The sequence below is a fragment of the Berghia stephanieae genome, chromosome 2 (genome assembly GCF_034508935.2).
Source record: "Berghia stephanieae isolate SIO BIC M18660-M18661 chromosome 2, UCSD_Bste_1.3, whole genome shotgun sequence".
Classification (NCBI taxonomy): domain Eukaryota; kingdom Metazoa; phylum Mollusca; class Gastropoda; order Nudibranchia; family Aeolidiidae; genus Berghia; species Berghia stephanieae.
Window position 1 is genome coordinate 25430456 of NC_088361.1, and position 14574 is coordinate 25445029.

Genomic DNA, 14574 nt, shown 5'->3' on the forward strand with positions numbered 1-14574 from the left:
ACGTGAGCTGTCAAGACAGGAACATGTGGTTTGCCATGTGCTTCTCGACCTTTGTTTACGTTTGGGGCACCTAACTTTACTGTTCTATAGGTATGATTACCACATAATTGAGTAGTCGATCCTACCGGAAAAAGTCTTTATGAAACGTAAACACATCAAGATAGGTCGTTGTTTCATCAGCTGTTTTTGCTATTTTTTTCCTTAATTTTGTGTCCCAACAGTTTTGTCATTGGTTCTTTTCGTGTAATTTTTCCCTAGCGATAGACGGGATTCATAGCTGTTTTTAGGTCAACATGGATCTTCGAGAATATTTTAGAACGCTTTTCGGTTTGGGAGGAAGACAACACCGTGATCATAACTGGAACATTCCTCCAGCAGGTCCCGATGAAGAACATCATGAAGGTTGCAGCTGCCATGATGATGATGTCCATGATAATGATTTATTTGCACGTGAAGATGATAATAATTCAGAGTAAGGACGGCAATTCATGATGGATTAGAACTGTGCATATAATTTATAATCATTAGATTTTGTCCTCAGGCAACCACTCAAAACTTCTATCTAGTAATAATTCTAGGAGAGTGGCTGTGATTATCCCCAGACACCTGTCTGGGGATAACGAAAATTCGTTATCCCCAGACACATATTTGAAACTTCGCTCTTTTAAACAATTATCCACATTCCAGAATTCCAAATGCACACAGAAATAAGGAAAGTTAATAAAATATCTATAAAAACATGTTGTACCTGTTTGATAACACAGAGTGAGAATAATGATTACAGAAGGGTGGTTACCTCTGCCTCTATTAAACTTTTGTGCTTTTCTCACCCAGAGGGTGAAAATAGCCATTCCCCTATGTATAGTGACTATTTCAATTTCTCTGAACGCTCGGGAAAATATAATTGAGCCCTATATCTCTGAACGGTTTCCGTTCTCGAGACCTTTGACTTTGGTTGTGAGACTGTGTGTATGATGAATGTGTGAGTCGTGGGTGTGTGCATTTTTGGGGGTTTTCTTTTGGTGATGTGGAAACCATATGTTAGACTAGGTGAAAGCAATAATTTCTCATGCAGTGGTGTGTGAGGGAAAAGCATCGGGATCCTCTGCTATCTAGACATACTAAGCCTACTTTTGTGTGGGTGGTTTGGCATGAACCTGTGAGACAAGCTCAATGGGTGCTTCTTTCGTTTCTTTGTTTTCTATTCCCGTCTTTCTATAACTTCTATTGTGAGTGTGCTCTCCTGTCTTTCAACATCTGTTCCTGTCTTGGGACTTCGGTTTAATTTTTTAGGTCTACTTCTGTTCTCTATTCTATAGTGCAGCGTGAAGCGCACAGCCCTGGTGCAAAGTTGACACGCTGTTTTTATGGAGTATTTGTGATAGAGAGACTATTCCACAACCCTGAAGGCGGAAAACGGACAAGACCTGAAATTATCTACTTTGACAGGCCCATTTTTGTCAATTTCCATCTTTTATCTACAAATAAGTATCAGATATCATTTTAAAGCTTAAAATATGAGGATTCAGAATTTGTAAAAGTTATGAGCAGGAGACGATTATGTAACTTTAAAAAGTAGGTCGATCAACGGTGACCCTGGTTTACACTGAAAGGCAAAATGAAAAGAAATTTTAACAATCTGAAGTGACAAATGACTCAAAATACATGTACACAGGTCCAATTGTTTCAAATAAATAACAAACAGAATATCTTTTGTATTTTGTATTGAAATTAACTTTATTATACAACAAGGGGGATAATTACATGAGACAAATAACGAAAAAAAATTTTTTGTAATATTTTAAACTCATTTCAACTTTGAAAAAAAAATGGGTCCTTGTTTTCAATTGTATTGACAAGACGGGTGACAACAACCCAGGAATAGATGTCTGGAGGGTCCTTTTTTACCAATCACACACTCTGCTCTGCACATACGCATAATAAATTGTACCAGTACCGCTATTCCTTGGGAGAACTGCACGGTGAAACTCCCTCTCCTCCAGTACCTGGTATGAAAGCAATATATAAAGACATAGTTGTTGACAAGAGCACTACTTTAAGCATATTTGATTTCCACTGCTTTAAATATATTTGATTACTCTGTTGAGAAAATAAGGCTTATTATTACGCATAAGAAAGGCGTTCTTAAGAACAACAACTCACACTTACAGCTTTTGTTTGCTACATCACAGAGGTTCAAGTGTAAGGATATGAAATAATTTAGCATTTGAATCTAATAAAGCGATATATATATATATATAAATAAGTCTATAATTGCATTACAAATTTTTTTCTAGAACATTTTGGCAAGTGTACGGAATTTTTTCCTCTCAACCTGTAATTCAGTACTTAGGTGCTATTACGGATTTTATCCCTATCGGTTAGTAAACTCACAGTTCTGGAGTAAAATCTCTCAAGCCTGTATCTTGTATTGTAGCTAATCAAAATTTTCATACTGGATAAAATTCTTTTAGATCAGATGTCCAGATGCCATCGCTGCATCCTCCCGGAAAGCAGAGTGAATGTTGTGGTGACACAAAAAATATGAGAAAGAGAGCGAATCAATATATTTAATATAAATTGTTTACAAAATTCAATTGATTAGCAATTTGTGTTCTTAAACAGCTAGAAATGTTCAGATATGTACTTACATTGAAATATTCAGCATATGTTACCAAAGTTTACATTTATGAACTGTATATTCATCACCAATGTCCAAGTTTACACATTTCAGAATTCCTGGTGCCCATGCAGATGGTGCCCACGCAGGTGACACCAAACTTTATTTTGCTCAAAAAAACTTTTTCTAAAATTTCAAGTCAAAAATCAAAGTTTAAAAACACAAAACCAGAGCAAGATTAATGTCTCCAATCAATTTTCAAACACTTTCTTTCATAATTAGTAATAAAATAGGATATTGAAATTTGGTGCACGGACAGAAATTCGAAGACACGAAATCTCCCATACCCGATTATTCACTCTAAAAACAAATAAAAATGTTAATTTTTTATTTTTTGTTAATTTTACAAGTTTCCTAGACCTAATTTTAGTCACATGAACAAATTTGTAGTTAAAAATTTCAAAGATTGCCTGATATATAGAATTAAGTTTCCTTTGTCACATCGAAGACACGAAAATAACGCGATTACATAATATGCAGAAAATAACTTATAAACAAAGATGGAGATAATTTTTTAAATTTTTAAATCATACAAATTGTAGTTAATACATCTAACTTTTGTTAAAAACAAAACATAAAGTTAACTTTAAATGGAAACTGTTGATTCACTTACCTCATTTGATCCATTCTAAAAACGAAAGTAAAACCTTCGTGTCTTCAAAACGCCACTTTTGCTCGGTAAAAAATCCTAAAAAAATATATAGGAGCAAAATTTCGCCACCATTTTGCTACCACAGCTCCAGGAAGAGTTGATCTATAAAAAACAGCAACTATAGTCACCAAATCTCAATTAGATTTTGATATATTATGTTGCCCATGCAGAAAATGCTTTTCCTGTCATTATTGTGTTTTCCGCCTGAAGCATTGCGAGCGCAGAGTAATAAAATAGCAGAACATGAACATACTAATAGTCATGATGGGAGGCGACTTCAAGCATTCAAAATAATACTTTTTAAGTTTAATAGAGCCACGAACCTTGAAAATTGTCGAATCATCCACTGCCAGGGATTTGTGGTAATCTGTGACTAACATCAATTGCCACGGACTGTCTCAATTTGTCAGCTATGTACAGTACAGCACGAAAATCTGTAATCACGGAAATCTCAAACACATCTCAATTCCACGTTTTAATTTTCATAGTACTGACAACAAAAAAGTCTCGGAACTCTATTGGATGAAAACACAGAAATCTCGAAAAAATTAAACCTTCACTTTTGCGCTATTTGATAAAATTCTTTTGATTATGTTTCTATTGAACAGGAAGGAAAGCTCCATCACTCTTCATTGGCAATAACTCTGTTAGTTAACATGTTTTCACATGTATGCATGGAGCATGTGTGTATATGAGTACATGTGTGTGTGTGTGAGTAGTGGAGGAAGGGGGTGTACGAAGTATGTTTGATCAATGTAGTCTTATGTGCGCGATGCTTCACTCTAAACTCTATCTAATGTGTAACCACCAGTATCAGTGGTAGACTAGCAAGGCAATGATGACATCTTACTCTTATACTCTTCATAATATTTGTGAAATACTCAACATGGAAATATCAAACAAATAGGCCCTGTCCCAACTTGTTAGAGATTTCCGAGCTGTTACTCTTAAATATCACAGAGTATTTATTATTGATATTAATTCTCTCATTTTTTCTTGTTTTCTCTCTCTCTCTCTCTCTCTCTCTCTCTCTCTCTCTCTCTCTCTCTCTCTCTCTCTCTCTCTCTCTCTCTTCTCTCTCTCTCTCTTCTCTCTCTCTTCTCTCTCTCTCTCTCTCTCTCTCTCTCTCTCTCTCTCTCTCTCTCCAAATTGACTCCATAGTTGAATCGGAAGGACTTCCATAGTTTCACAGCACTTAAAGAGGGGATTTATAAAATATTATTGAACACCCCCCCCCCTCCCCCCCCCCTTTCTCAACCTTTGCTAAGGATACTATAATCTGATGAAAAAATGTTTGCCATCACTTGCAATATTGAAACTGATGGGAAACACATTAAGTAGTAAGGACGTCAGCTGGAGTCATAAACGACAACTTACTCAGCAAACTGTTTTTGAAATTTAAAAAAATCACAACACTTATAAAAATAAAACTTATCTTGAATTTATTGCAATGGCAACTAATTGAAAGTCCATAATGGCTAAAAGATTAAATAATATAATCAAAGTGCTGTGAAACTACGGAAGTCTTCCTGATGAACCGACAACTACTAAGGACTCTCTCCGTGGCAATTCCTAATATAAATGCAGTGGCTATGTTCAAACGCCCCGAATGTAAGTTTGGCCAGACTATGATCATGGTGCTGTGAACCTAACCTGTCAGGCTACATTCACAGACACAATATTTCATTTTTTCATTGGGTTTGTAATTGATACCAAATCTGAGATCGATCAGTCATCTTGTTTCAGAGGGGAGGGGGGAGCTCCCTATGAACTCTCCTCTTAGTTTCCAGGACTCCTTAACCATTTTAACTCTTCAAAGATATGATGTCTTGAACAGTTTATAGGAAAAAAAAGTTCTTTTAAGTGCAGGGCAGAAGGAATATTTTGAAGAGGGGAAATGTCTTCACTCTGTCCCCATTAACCTCTATCTTTGCTAGCCCTAAATGATGAGAGTAAGATAAGGGGAGAATTCCTTCTTGATGACTCCACTCAGTACCATAGGAATACTACGTTAATGTTTCATGTCCTGAAAATTCCCCTTAAATTACTTAGAGAATTTTTTTTTCCTTATCGGAGCTAAATAACTTGCTCACTGAAAAAAATTAGGTTCAGACAGTGGGGATGGACCCTAGTTCCAGGGTAAAAGTGAAATGCCTCATCCACTTAAACCATAAACTTTCTGAAAAAAATAAGTACTTAAATTATTGTTTCTGAGTTTGTTTTTCTTTTTTCTTCAGGTCTCAATTCTTTTTTGGCAATGGGGGACATCCATTGGATGACATGTTTCGCCACTTCCACGGTGACATGAATAGACAAATGGAATTTCTTCAAAGACAAATGGAGGATATGATGAGAGGTTTTGGGACAATTGCTTCAGGTTTGGAAGTTGAGAAGATATATTACATCCATTAACTCACTGACACAAAAATATATTCTCATTCAGGGGAGGGCGGGTGTATGTATCTGTGTGTATTTAATCTTTTGAATTACCTTGTATTGATTACCTAAATCCTTTTCTAATTTCAACTTTGTTGATGGGATGATTATCTTCTACGGAATTCTGAGATTTTAGGATTCTCTCGGAAAATTTCTGCTAATTTTACCTCTGAAAAGTTCACACCTTATAAGTATAAGTGCTAGATCCCTGGTTAAAACACCATCGTGTCGAATGCAATATTTTAACTCCTAACATGCATTCTGACGACAGCCTTTACAAATTAGTTCCAAATGTCATAAGTGATACAAGACAGTTGTAGCCTTTACTTAGTTGACAAATTGCCATCATCATCGGTAGGGAATTTTGTTTTTACTTGAAGACCTAAAAAGGTAAATAAAACATTTTCTTAACAGTTTGAGTTTGATTTTTTAAAAATTGTACAAGAATTTTGTGCGAGAAAGTGTTTTTGTTTTATTCAAGGCCGTGTCTGTATTTTTCATCAATTATCTTCTTTCAGGAAACTTACCTCCAAATAGGCCAGGAGCCATAGATCAACCTGAATCAGACCCCAGTAATAGGGTTGATGGGCCGCCATTCTTTCACTTTAAATTTAGTGTGCCAGGACATCCTGATACAAGAAAAGATAAAAAATCTCCCAGAGATTTCATGTTGAAGGATGATGAAGATGTGACAGCCCCTAAAAGTTTACCTCCAGTTCCATCACCGCCTTTACATGAAAATCCGAGGTTCTTTGACGTAAGTGTTTTTTTTTTTGTTTGTTTGTTTTTTGTTTTTTTTTTCAACGATTGATACTTTAGCAGTCCAGTGCATTGTAATTGTTAAGATTTCTGCACTTTGGCATTCCTTGAACTGAGAAACACTATTTTTCAATTTTAATTAGAGAAATCTTATTAATGAATGTTATATGATTATTACTCTTTTGTTTTAACTCTCCAATTAATGAAAAGCCACAATTAAGGACTCTCTAGACACATTACTAATTTCTTTCAGTTCTACCTCTGTATTATAAAGTTACTTTATTCTATAAATTAATTTTTAATCCTTTCTTTTTTTCTTATCTTTATTTTTGAAGTTCTCATTCATAAATTTTTGGTCAAAACTCTATTATTTTTTTTTCTGTTATTTGAACTTTTAATTGCTAGCCTTCTGCCCTCCAAGCTCCATCTAAACAGAAAAAAGAAAAGAGAGAAAGTATTAGTTCTTCACATACAAAAAAAAAAAAGTATTTCTTAATCTTTCGGCTTATTTTCAGACACCGTTCAGTAGAATTTTTCCATGGAATAGACCAAATCAGGACAAGAGAGAAGACACTGGTGAGATTGATGGAAGTGAAAAATCTCTCTCTCTCTCTCTCTCTCTCTCTCTCTCTCTCTCTCTCTCTCTCTCTCTCTCTCTCTCTCTCTCTCTATCTCTCTCTCTTTTTCTCTTTCTTTCTTTCTTTCTTTCTCTTCTCCTCGCTCCTTCTCTCATATGTTGTTTCATTTTAAAAGTAATAGGGAAATTGTTTTCCTATCAGCTCATGACTATTGTTTTTATCTTTAAAAAGTCATTGGTGTATTTTCATGTTTCTCTTTCTGTCTAGATTTGGATGGAAAAATTAGTGGGTCTGATGCGGTGGATTTGATTAAAAAGTCAAGTGAGAAAGAGCCACAGAACTCACCAAGTCGAGGCTTTTTCTCTGGATCTTCTGTTACAATGACAACTGTCAGAGGTCCAGATGGGGTGAGACTTTTAATAATGAAAAAAGGCATATATTGACAATGTTCCTCTTTGTAAAGTATGTGCGGTTCACCATTGCAATCTAGTTTTACAAAGGATGGAGTAGATGCTGAAAATATTATTGTGTCGTTTATTTATAAGTATAGTATCGTTTTTATTATTGTTACAATAAGCTACAAATTTCGATTTATTATTTTAATTATTTTTTTATTTTTTGCTATTATTATTATTATTAGTATTATTATTATTATTATTATTATTATTATTATTATTATTATTATTATTATTATTATTATTATTATTATTATTATTATTCAACTCAAATTTGTACCATTTTACTTAAACTTTATGCAAAGTATAAAGTGTGTATAAAGCGTCATATAGATAGTTAAAATACAAAAGAATACCATTTAAAATTATGAACATAATTAAGATATTTAAAAGCCAAGGTGAGAGGATTGCCAGCAAATGGATTATAAAATATGATAATAGTATGCTGTTTTGAAACTTAAAAAGGATATTGTTGATGAAAACTGTTTTCTTGTTCTTGTTATTATACATGTCTTTTATGTATTTTACTTTTCATATCACTACTGGCTCCTTGAGGCACTTATATACTCTACTACATTTATCAAGAGACAGTAGAGTGCCCGCAATTCTTTGTTCTCTGGACTTGCCTACATTAAGGGCAACTGGACAACTCCTGGAATTTTTATGTTGAGTCAGGATTTTTTAAAGTAAACCAAAATTCACTGAAAGTAGTAATTGAAGCAGTAGCAACTCTATCATTGATCACATTAGTGCTAATGCTTTTGCTGTTGTTATTGCCAGAAAATCGAACACAAAAAAGTTGTAAGAGACTCAACTGGGCGTGAGGAGAGCACAGTGAGCAGGACTTTGGGCGGTCAGAGTCACACTGTCACCACCATCATTGGACCTGACGGGTTGGAGGAGAAACGAGAGGACTTTAAAAATCTGGATCAAAGTGAGTTATTTAATTTTAGGATAGATACCATTGATGATATTAAAGTCGACTTCCCAGTAACTATTAAGCATATCTCCACACCGACCAGAGGTCATGGATATCGAATGATTCCGCCATCAAGATCAAACATCCACCTTAAATGACTTTTACCCATCTTCTATCAGACCATGGAATGGTCTGCCATAGGATCTTTTTAATCGTTTGGTTTCACTGTGTATTCAATAACATCCGCAAGCAGCAAATTCATTATACCACATGTTCAACAATCCTTCATCACTTTTTTTTTTTCTAATTTATTTTTAAATCAAAAGCAGTTCCGTCTTCATACTTGCTATTAATTAATAATTGTTATTATTATAATAATGATGATAATTAAGTCGATGATAATAATGGCAATGAGGATAAGGAGGATGATCATAGCAATAAAATTAATGATAATAATAACATTAATGATGATGATAATGATAATAAAAATGGTAGTAATAATAATAAATAATAATGCTAATAACAATAATAATAATAATAATAATAATAATAATAATAATAATAATAACCGAACCAGAAAAGTGACATGGCACTGAGTGAAAGGAAAAACAGGATGTCAGCCCAATGCTGATGCTGAGTTCTAGACGGCATGGGCAAGGTCATGGCTTAGTTAGATCTCTTTACTCGAGTCTGTCTGTATTAAATCGTTCTGTTCCATCTATTTCAGAATATTTTTCTTTAGTCGTCTTTTAACAAGTTTTGAGGATTTGATTTGGAAACCTAATTATTTTCTTTACCTTAAACGTGTATTATCTTTATATACCTTTTAATCTTACATTTTCAGATGATATCAACACGTTTGAAGAAAAATGGCATTCCCAGCAACCACCCCAGCAGTCCTCAAACCCAGCATTAATCAAACCTCCAAGGCCCCACATTATCAGACCATCTCCACGGTTGGATTCTGATGATATGGATATGATGTCAAAATATTTTAGAGACCCTCCAAAGTAGACATATTCAGAGTGCATATTTTATTGAAAAGAAGTGAAAAGCAAAACACTACCAAGCCCATATGTTTTCAAACAAATTGAAGATAATTTATTTATGAGAAGGAATACATATTTGGTCCTTAAGCAACATTGTCTTTAACTCCTTCAGCCCTGGGACTGACTGAAGGGTCACATGCCCGAGCCCTTGGTTTTTTAACCTAATTTCAAAAGTTCATTTTTTTTTAAAAGTTTTCAAGATAGGGTGAGGTGTTCCAGTTTGGACCCCCAAAATGCTCTCTCAGCTCACTGACTTCTATTGGCCGCACACCGGAGAAATTTCAAAACAAAATGTGAAAAATCCTTTTCAATTCAATTGTACAAATATATATATAGATAGTATGCAGATGACGTCACTCAGGCCTTTGTTATTGTTTTTGCCATCCGCGTTTGTGAGTTGTTCTCACTAAACTGTATTGACAAGACTATAAAAGTTCATGGTTACACAGAGTTTGTGTGTTGGTCCGTTATACTTCCGGATGGCAATGTTGTGAACTCCTTGGCCAAGCGCATTCTATCTATATTACAAATGTTATTGCTTTATATTGCTTCTTCAGCTGTAAGATGCCTTGGATTTGTGAAAAAGCGATTTGAGAAGCTTGAACGTCAATCTTCCGAGTGAGACAAGGATTTTAAGAGATGATTTTATAATTAAATAACACGGAAAAGCTCTGAAATTGGCTTAAATGTATCATGCATTTATTTCTGGCTGTGTTAAATCGGAACTCAGCTCTATGTTAAAACTCTTATTAAAATTAGGCGTTAAAATAGGAGGTGAATTGGGAAGGGGTCAGAATTGGAACACCCCACCCTACCTCCTTCAAATTTTGTTTTGTTTAACAATTATTACTAGCTCTAAACGGATGTGGAAAGGCAGAAAGATAAGTGTGAGATCAAGAGCATGGGAGCGTTTTTGAAAAAGTTTTAAAATCCCGGAAAGAGATGGAATAGGGGCCTAACCGTAAAATGGCCAGGAAGTCATGCAGTATGATATATGTATAAAAATAAAATAATAATATTATTATTATTATCATTATTATTATTATGTGGAGTAAAATATCGTAGCTCTATACTATCCAGGACAAGCATTGATCAGGATGATGCTAGGTTATGAAAGTGAAAGATTCCCCCCCACACTCGAGTCTGCCTAATAGAGTTGAATCAAAAACAGATAGTTAAGTTATACGTTTATGATGTAAAATTTCATATATCTAATACAAGTGGAAATATTTCAGGAAGGTTGCCAGGACTTATTTCGGCTCAAAACGCAGGCTTTGTCCTGACTGCACAATTCCAATACTTCACCAAATTAGTTGCAATATATGGACCTCCCTCCATCTCTTGCTAAATTTTGGTCCACAATGATTAAATATTTGAGATTTCTATGCTCTGGTTTGTATTTCATATTATTAGGAATATTGATTTAAAGATATATGAGCGATGTAACAAAATGTTACTTTCCACTAAGACTCACTGGAATCACCTATTTTGGACATCATAAAAAAGGTTATTGGGAATTAAGATCTTCTTTGGTTGTTGATATATGTTGTTGAACCATTTCACTGCAAAGCAACTATCTTCTTGGCTCGACTGTTTCAAAGAGGATTAACTTATGCGCATGCTGTGATGATAATTTATTTTTTTTAGTCGACCTTATGGGAAAAGTCTATCCATTTTTATTTATTTTTATTTAAACTTAGCCCACAAGAAATAATATAGTCCTTTATTTATTTTTTTAGTCTGTTATTTTGAATTTTTATTTTGCATTAATGACTCATTCTTCCAGCTTAAATTCTTGAATTATTATTTCCTCTACAATCTTTTATTTTTGTGACTTGAACTTTTGATTTTTTTAGTTGGTGCCAAATGTAATAATAATAATAATAATAATAATAATAATCTTTATTGTCCTCAAAAAAGTGGCAATTTGTCCTTTGTCCTAAGATAAGATCTGGTCTATCTTGATAAGTTTCAAATTACTACAGGGACTTCAATAACTTTCATTGAAGGGTTGAAGAGACGTTGATATTATATTGTCACCTGAAAAAAAAAAAAAGAAAAGGAAGACCACCAAAATAGTTGCTTGAAAACAAAGAGGTAGGAAAGTTTTATCTTTACTTGCTCTATTTGTCTATTTTTTTAAAGTTTAGTTATTTTTCTTTCCTTTCTTTTTGAAAAGGGAATTGTATAAATTATGATAAAATGAAATATCATGTGATTAGGAATTGGTTATGACATTAATTCTTATTTAGATTTAATCTTGTATATGTATGTTCTTTATCTGCCATATTAAAAAAATAATACTGAAAAGCTCATGACTTAGTTTTGTTTTTTGTGATTGATGTTGTTTTATCTGCATTTCGAACTGATCGACATGTTGACTGTTTTGAGACAACTTGGTTTTGCCCAAACCTCTGACTTGAGTTTTTGAAGGTGAAAGCAGTCAGATGTGAGCCTTTGTGCTTTCTGAAAGATATTTTCCCCTTATAAACCATTTCGTTAGTAACAGTATATTAATTGTTTCTCTTAAAGTTGGAACCACGTGTCTGTGTGTGAGCTTGTGATTATCTTGTGACTTAGCACAGGAGCAGATGCTTGGACTTGGACTTATTTTTGTGAACTACTAAATACTCACCTTGCAAAGGTAGCTCTTTGTCAAAGCCCAAATGAAGAGAGAAAATATTGACCTTGAAGATTGTACAAAACTATTGACCCATATCAAATTTTACTTTCCTCTAAAAAAAAATAGAAATAATAAAAGATTATCACCGTAGACTGGATGTTCTTTTTTGTTTGTTTTTTTTTTAGTTAAGGTGTTTTTTGGGGGGGGGGGGGGGTGGTTGTTAGTTTGCATGACAAGTTGTGGAAAATGTCTGCTCACAAGGCTGGTGACTTCTTTGATACCAATAACAAGTGGTCCACTTCTTTGTTATCATTGTTGTGTGTCTCGGTAGCTTTAGCACTATGGCTTTCTGTATTCTATAGTAAATGACTGTTGATGATACAGCTTTATTACTTTTTTTAAAAGATGACAAAGAAGTGCACCTTCCTTATTTGAAAGAGCTGCATTTGCCAGCATTAGCATTTCACAATTCAAAGCCTTAATTAATTGAATTCAGTCCCAGCTCAAATCTCTGAAATTGTTTCATAGTAGACAGCCAAATGCGATTTTCAGTCTCTTCTGGACTTGTCTACTCTTACTGAAAGTGGGGTTATTTTGAATTTGCTTCATGATGACACACGTGCTGGAGTGGCACGCATGAAAGCGCAGGCACGATCTTGGATTTAGTGGTCTAAAATCAATGCTGATATTGAGAAAAGTGTCAGGTTCTAACATGTCAAATGCATAGAAAACAACCAGTGAAAGCCCCTATATTTCCCTGGGAATAACCAGAGGGCCATGGAAAAGAGTCTGGATTTTGCGAGACCATTTTTAGGTCACGTTTTCCTTATTGTGACAAATACTCATTCAAAATGGGTTGAAGTCAAAATAATGAACAAAATAACAACATTGGACACGAATCTTGAGCTTCGTGACTTGTTTTCCACCTTGAGCTTACCTGATATTATAGTGTCTGACAATGGACCAAACTTCACTAGTTCAGATTTTCGATTGTTCATGAGCCACAATGGTATAAAACACATAGCAATTTCCCCTTATCACCATCATCAAACAGATTTGCAGCTTCTAATGGTGCTCACACTACTATGTTATGATGATCGACCCAATCAGCAAATTCTGTACCGCACTTGTGCACCATTGCAAACGCACCGGGAAGCCTCGTCGCAACACACCATTCAATTAGATGCTCTGCGGTTTCAGGCTCGTTACAATGGGTCATGTTGGACAGGTAGCATCTCCCAACGCGACATGGAATTGTCTTTCCCCTAAGATTGAAGAGAACAACTTCAAGGTCTTTTTGCACCTTATGATCTTTGCAAGTTTTAGCATTAATCCTTAGTACCAGACCGTATCGTACGCTGCCGATAGGTCTATGAATACAGCACCAGTTTGCTGTTTCCTCTCGAACCAGCAGTCTGTTAAATCTGGTTATTATCTCGGACTTGGGAGAATAGCAGGGCAAACCTGCTTGATATAGAAACTGAATTCCTCCCAGTTAGCCTTCCTGAAGTTTCATCTGCAGAGTGGGAGAAACTGCACCCTTGGAATTGTCAACCCCACTGTGACAAGAACTGCCTGTGCTGGCTGTGTGGGAAGTTGCTGAGGACTGTCAACTTCACCTGCAGCAGTTCACCGTTCGCTCCCTTAATGACAAGGGTAAGGTCAGGAGTATAATCATTCTTATGGTGGGTGCCCCTAAAGGTACCCTTGACTTTAGGATCGTACACTAGGTGTAAATTGTTACAGTCCATCCATAAGTGGAGTTGTCTACGTGACTGATTGCAGTCTCGGTAGCCCCATTCGTGGTGGTGGCTATATAAGTATCTCAGACAGATGGAAGGATGGCTAACACTGGTACCGTTGGTGTAGTCCAAGTCGCTCTAGGTGGTTTGTATATGTTGTGCAAGTACAGCCCACCTACCTCCACGGAAATTTTATTGACCCCGTTGCTGTCCGTTGCACTCTCAATGACCCTTACCTTCGAAGGCTCTTTAGCGTGTCCTCTCCCTGAACCACCGTATAGCCTGGGATCTGGAATCGAGAAGATTGCGCGCCTTAGTAAAGTTGGGTCTCCTGCAATAGGAGGATATCAACGCTACGGACGACCAGCAGCTTTGACAAAATGTCCTTTTTTGCCATACTCTGGCTCTCGATATTGAGGGACAATATGTGCATCAGGTCGCTAACCCTGACGATTTGGGCACTTGGTTGGAGCTCCATTAGTCACATATCAGGCTGTTCATGGGGGCCCGGTATAGGCTCAACATCCGGGATGGTCTCGTGACGGTCATCGGGAATTACCCCTTTGCCCCTGACATGCCTCGAGCTCCCCCACAAATGACACAGTAGGAGATCCACGAGGAAGGACAGATTGGTAGAACGTAGTGTGCAAACGTTCAAGAGAGCAATGACAAAAATTAAAG

General features: G+C 35.6%; 1 protein-coding gene across 1 annotated transcript; it reads left to right on the forward strand.

The window, feature by feature from the left end:
- Window positions 1–155: 155 nt before the first annotated feature.
- On the forward strand, window positions 156–11838 carry LOC144964566 (uncharacterized). The gene is made up of 7 exons (XM_078898994.1): window positions 156–472; window positions 5570–5709; window positions 6287–6525; window positions 7043–7103; window positions 7373–7512; window positions 8341–8494; window positions 9324–11838. The coding sequence occupies exons 1-7, from the start codon at window positions 294–296 to the stop codon at window positions 9491–9493; spliced, it is 1083 nt and encodes a 360-aa protein (XP_078755120.1). The 5' UTR covers window positions 156–293; the 3' UTR covers window positions 9494–11838.
- Window positions 11839–14574: the final 2736 nt, after the last annotated feature.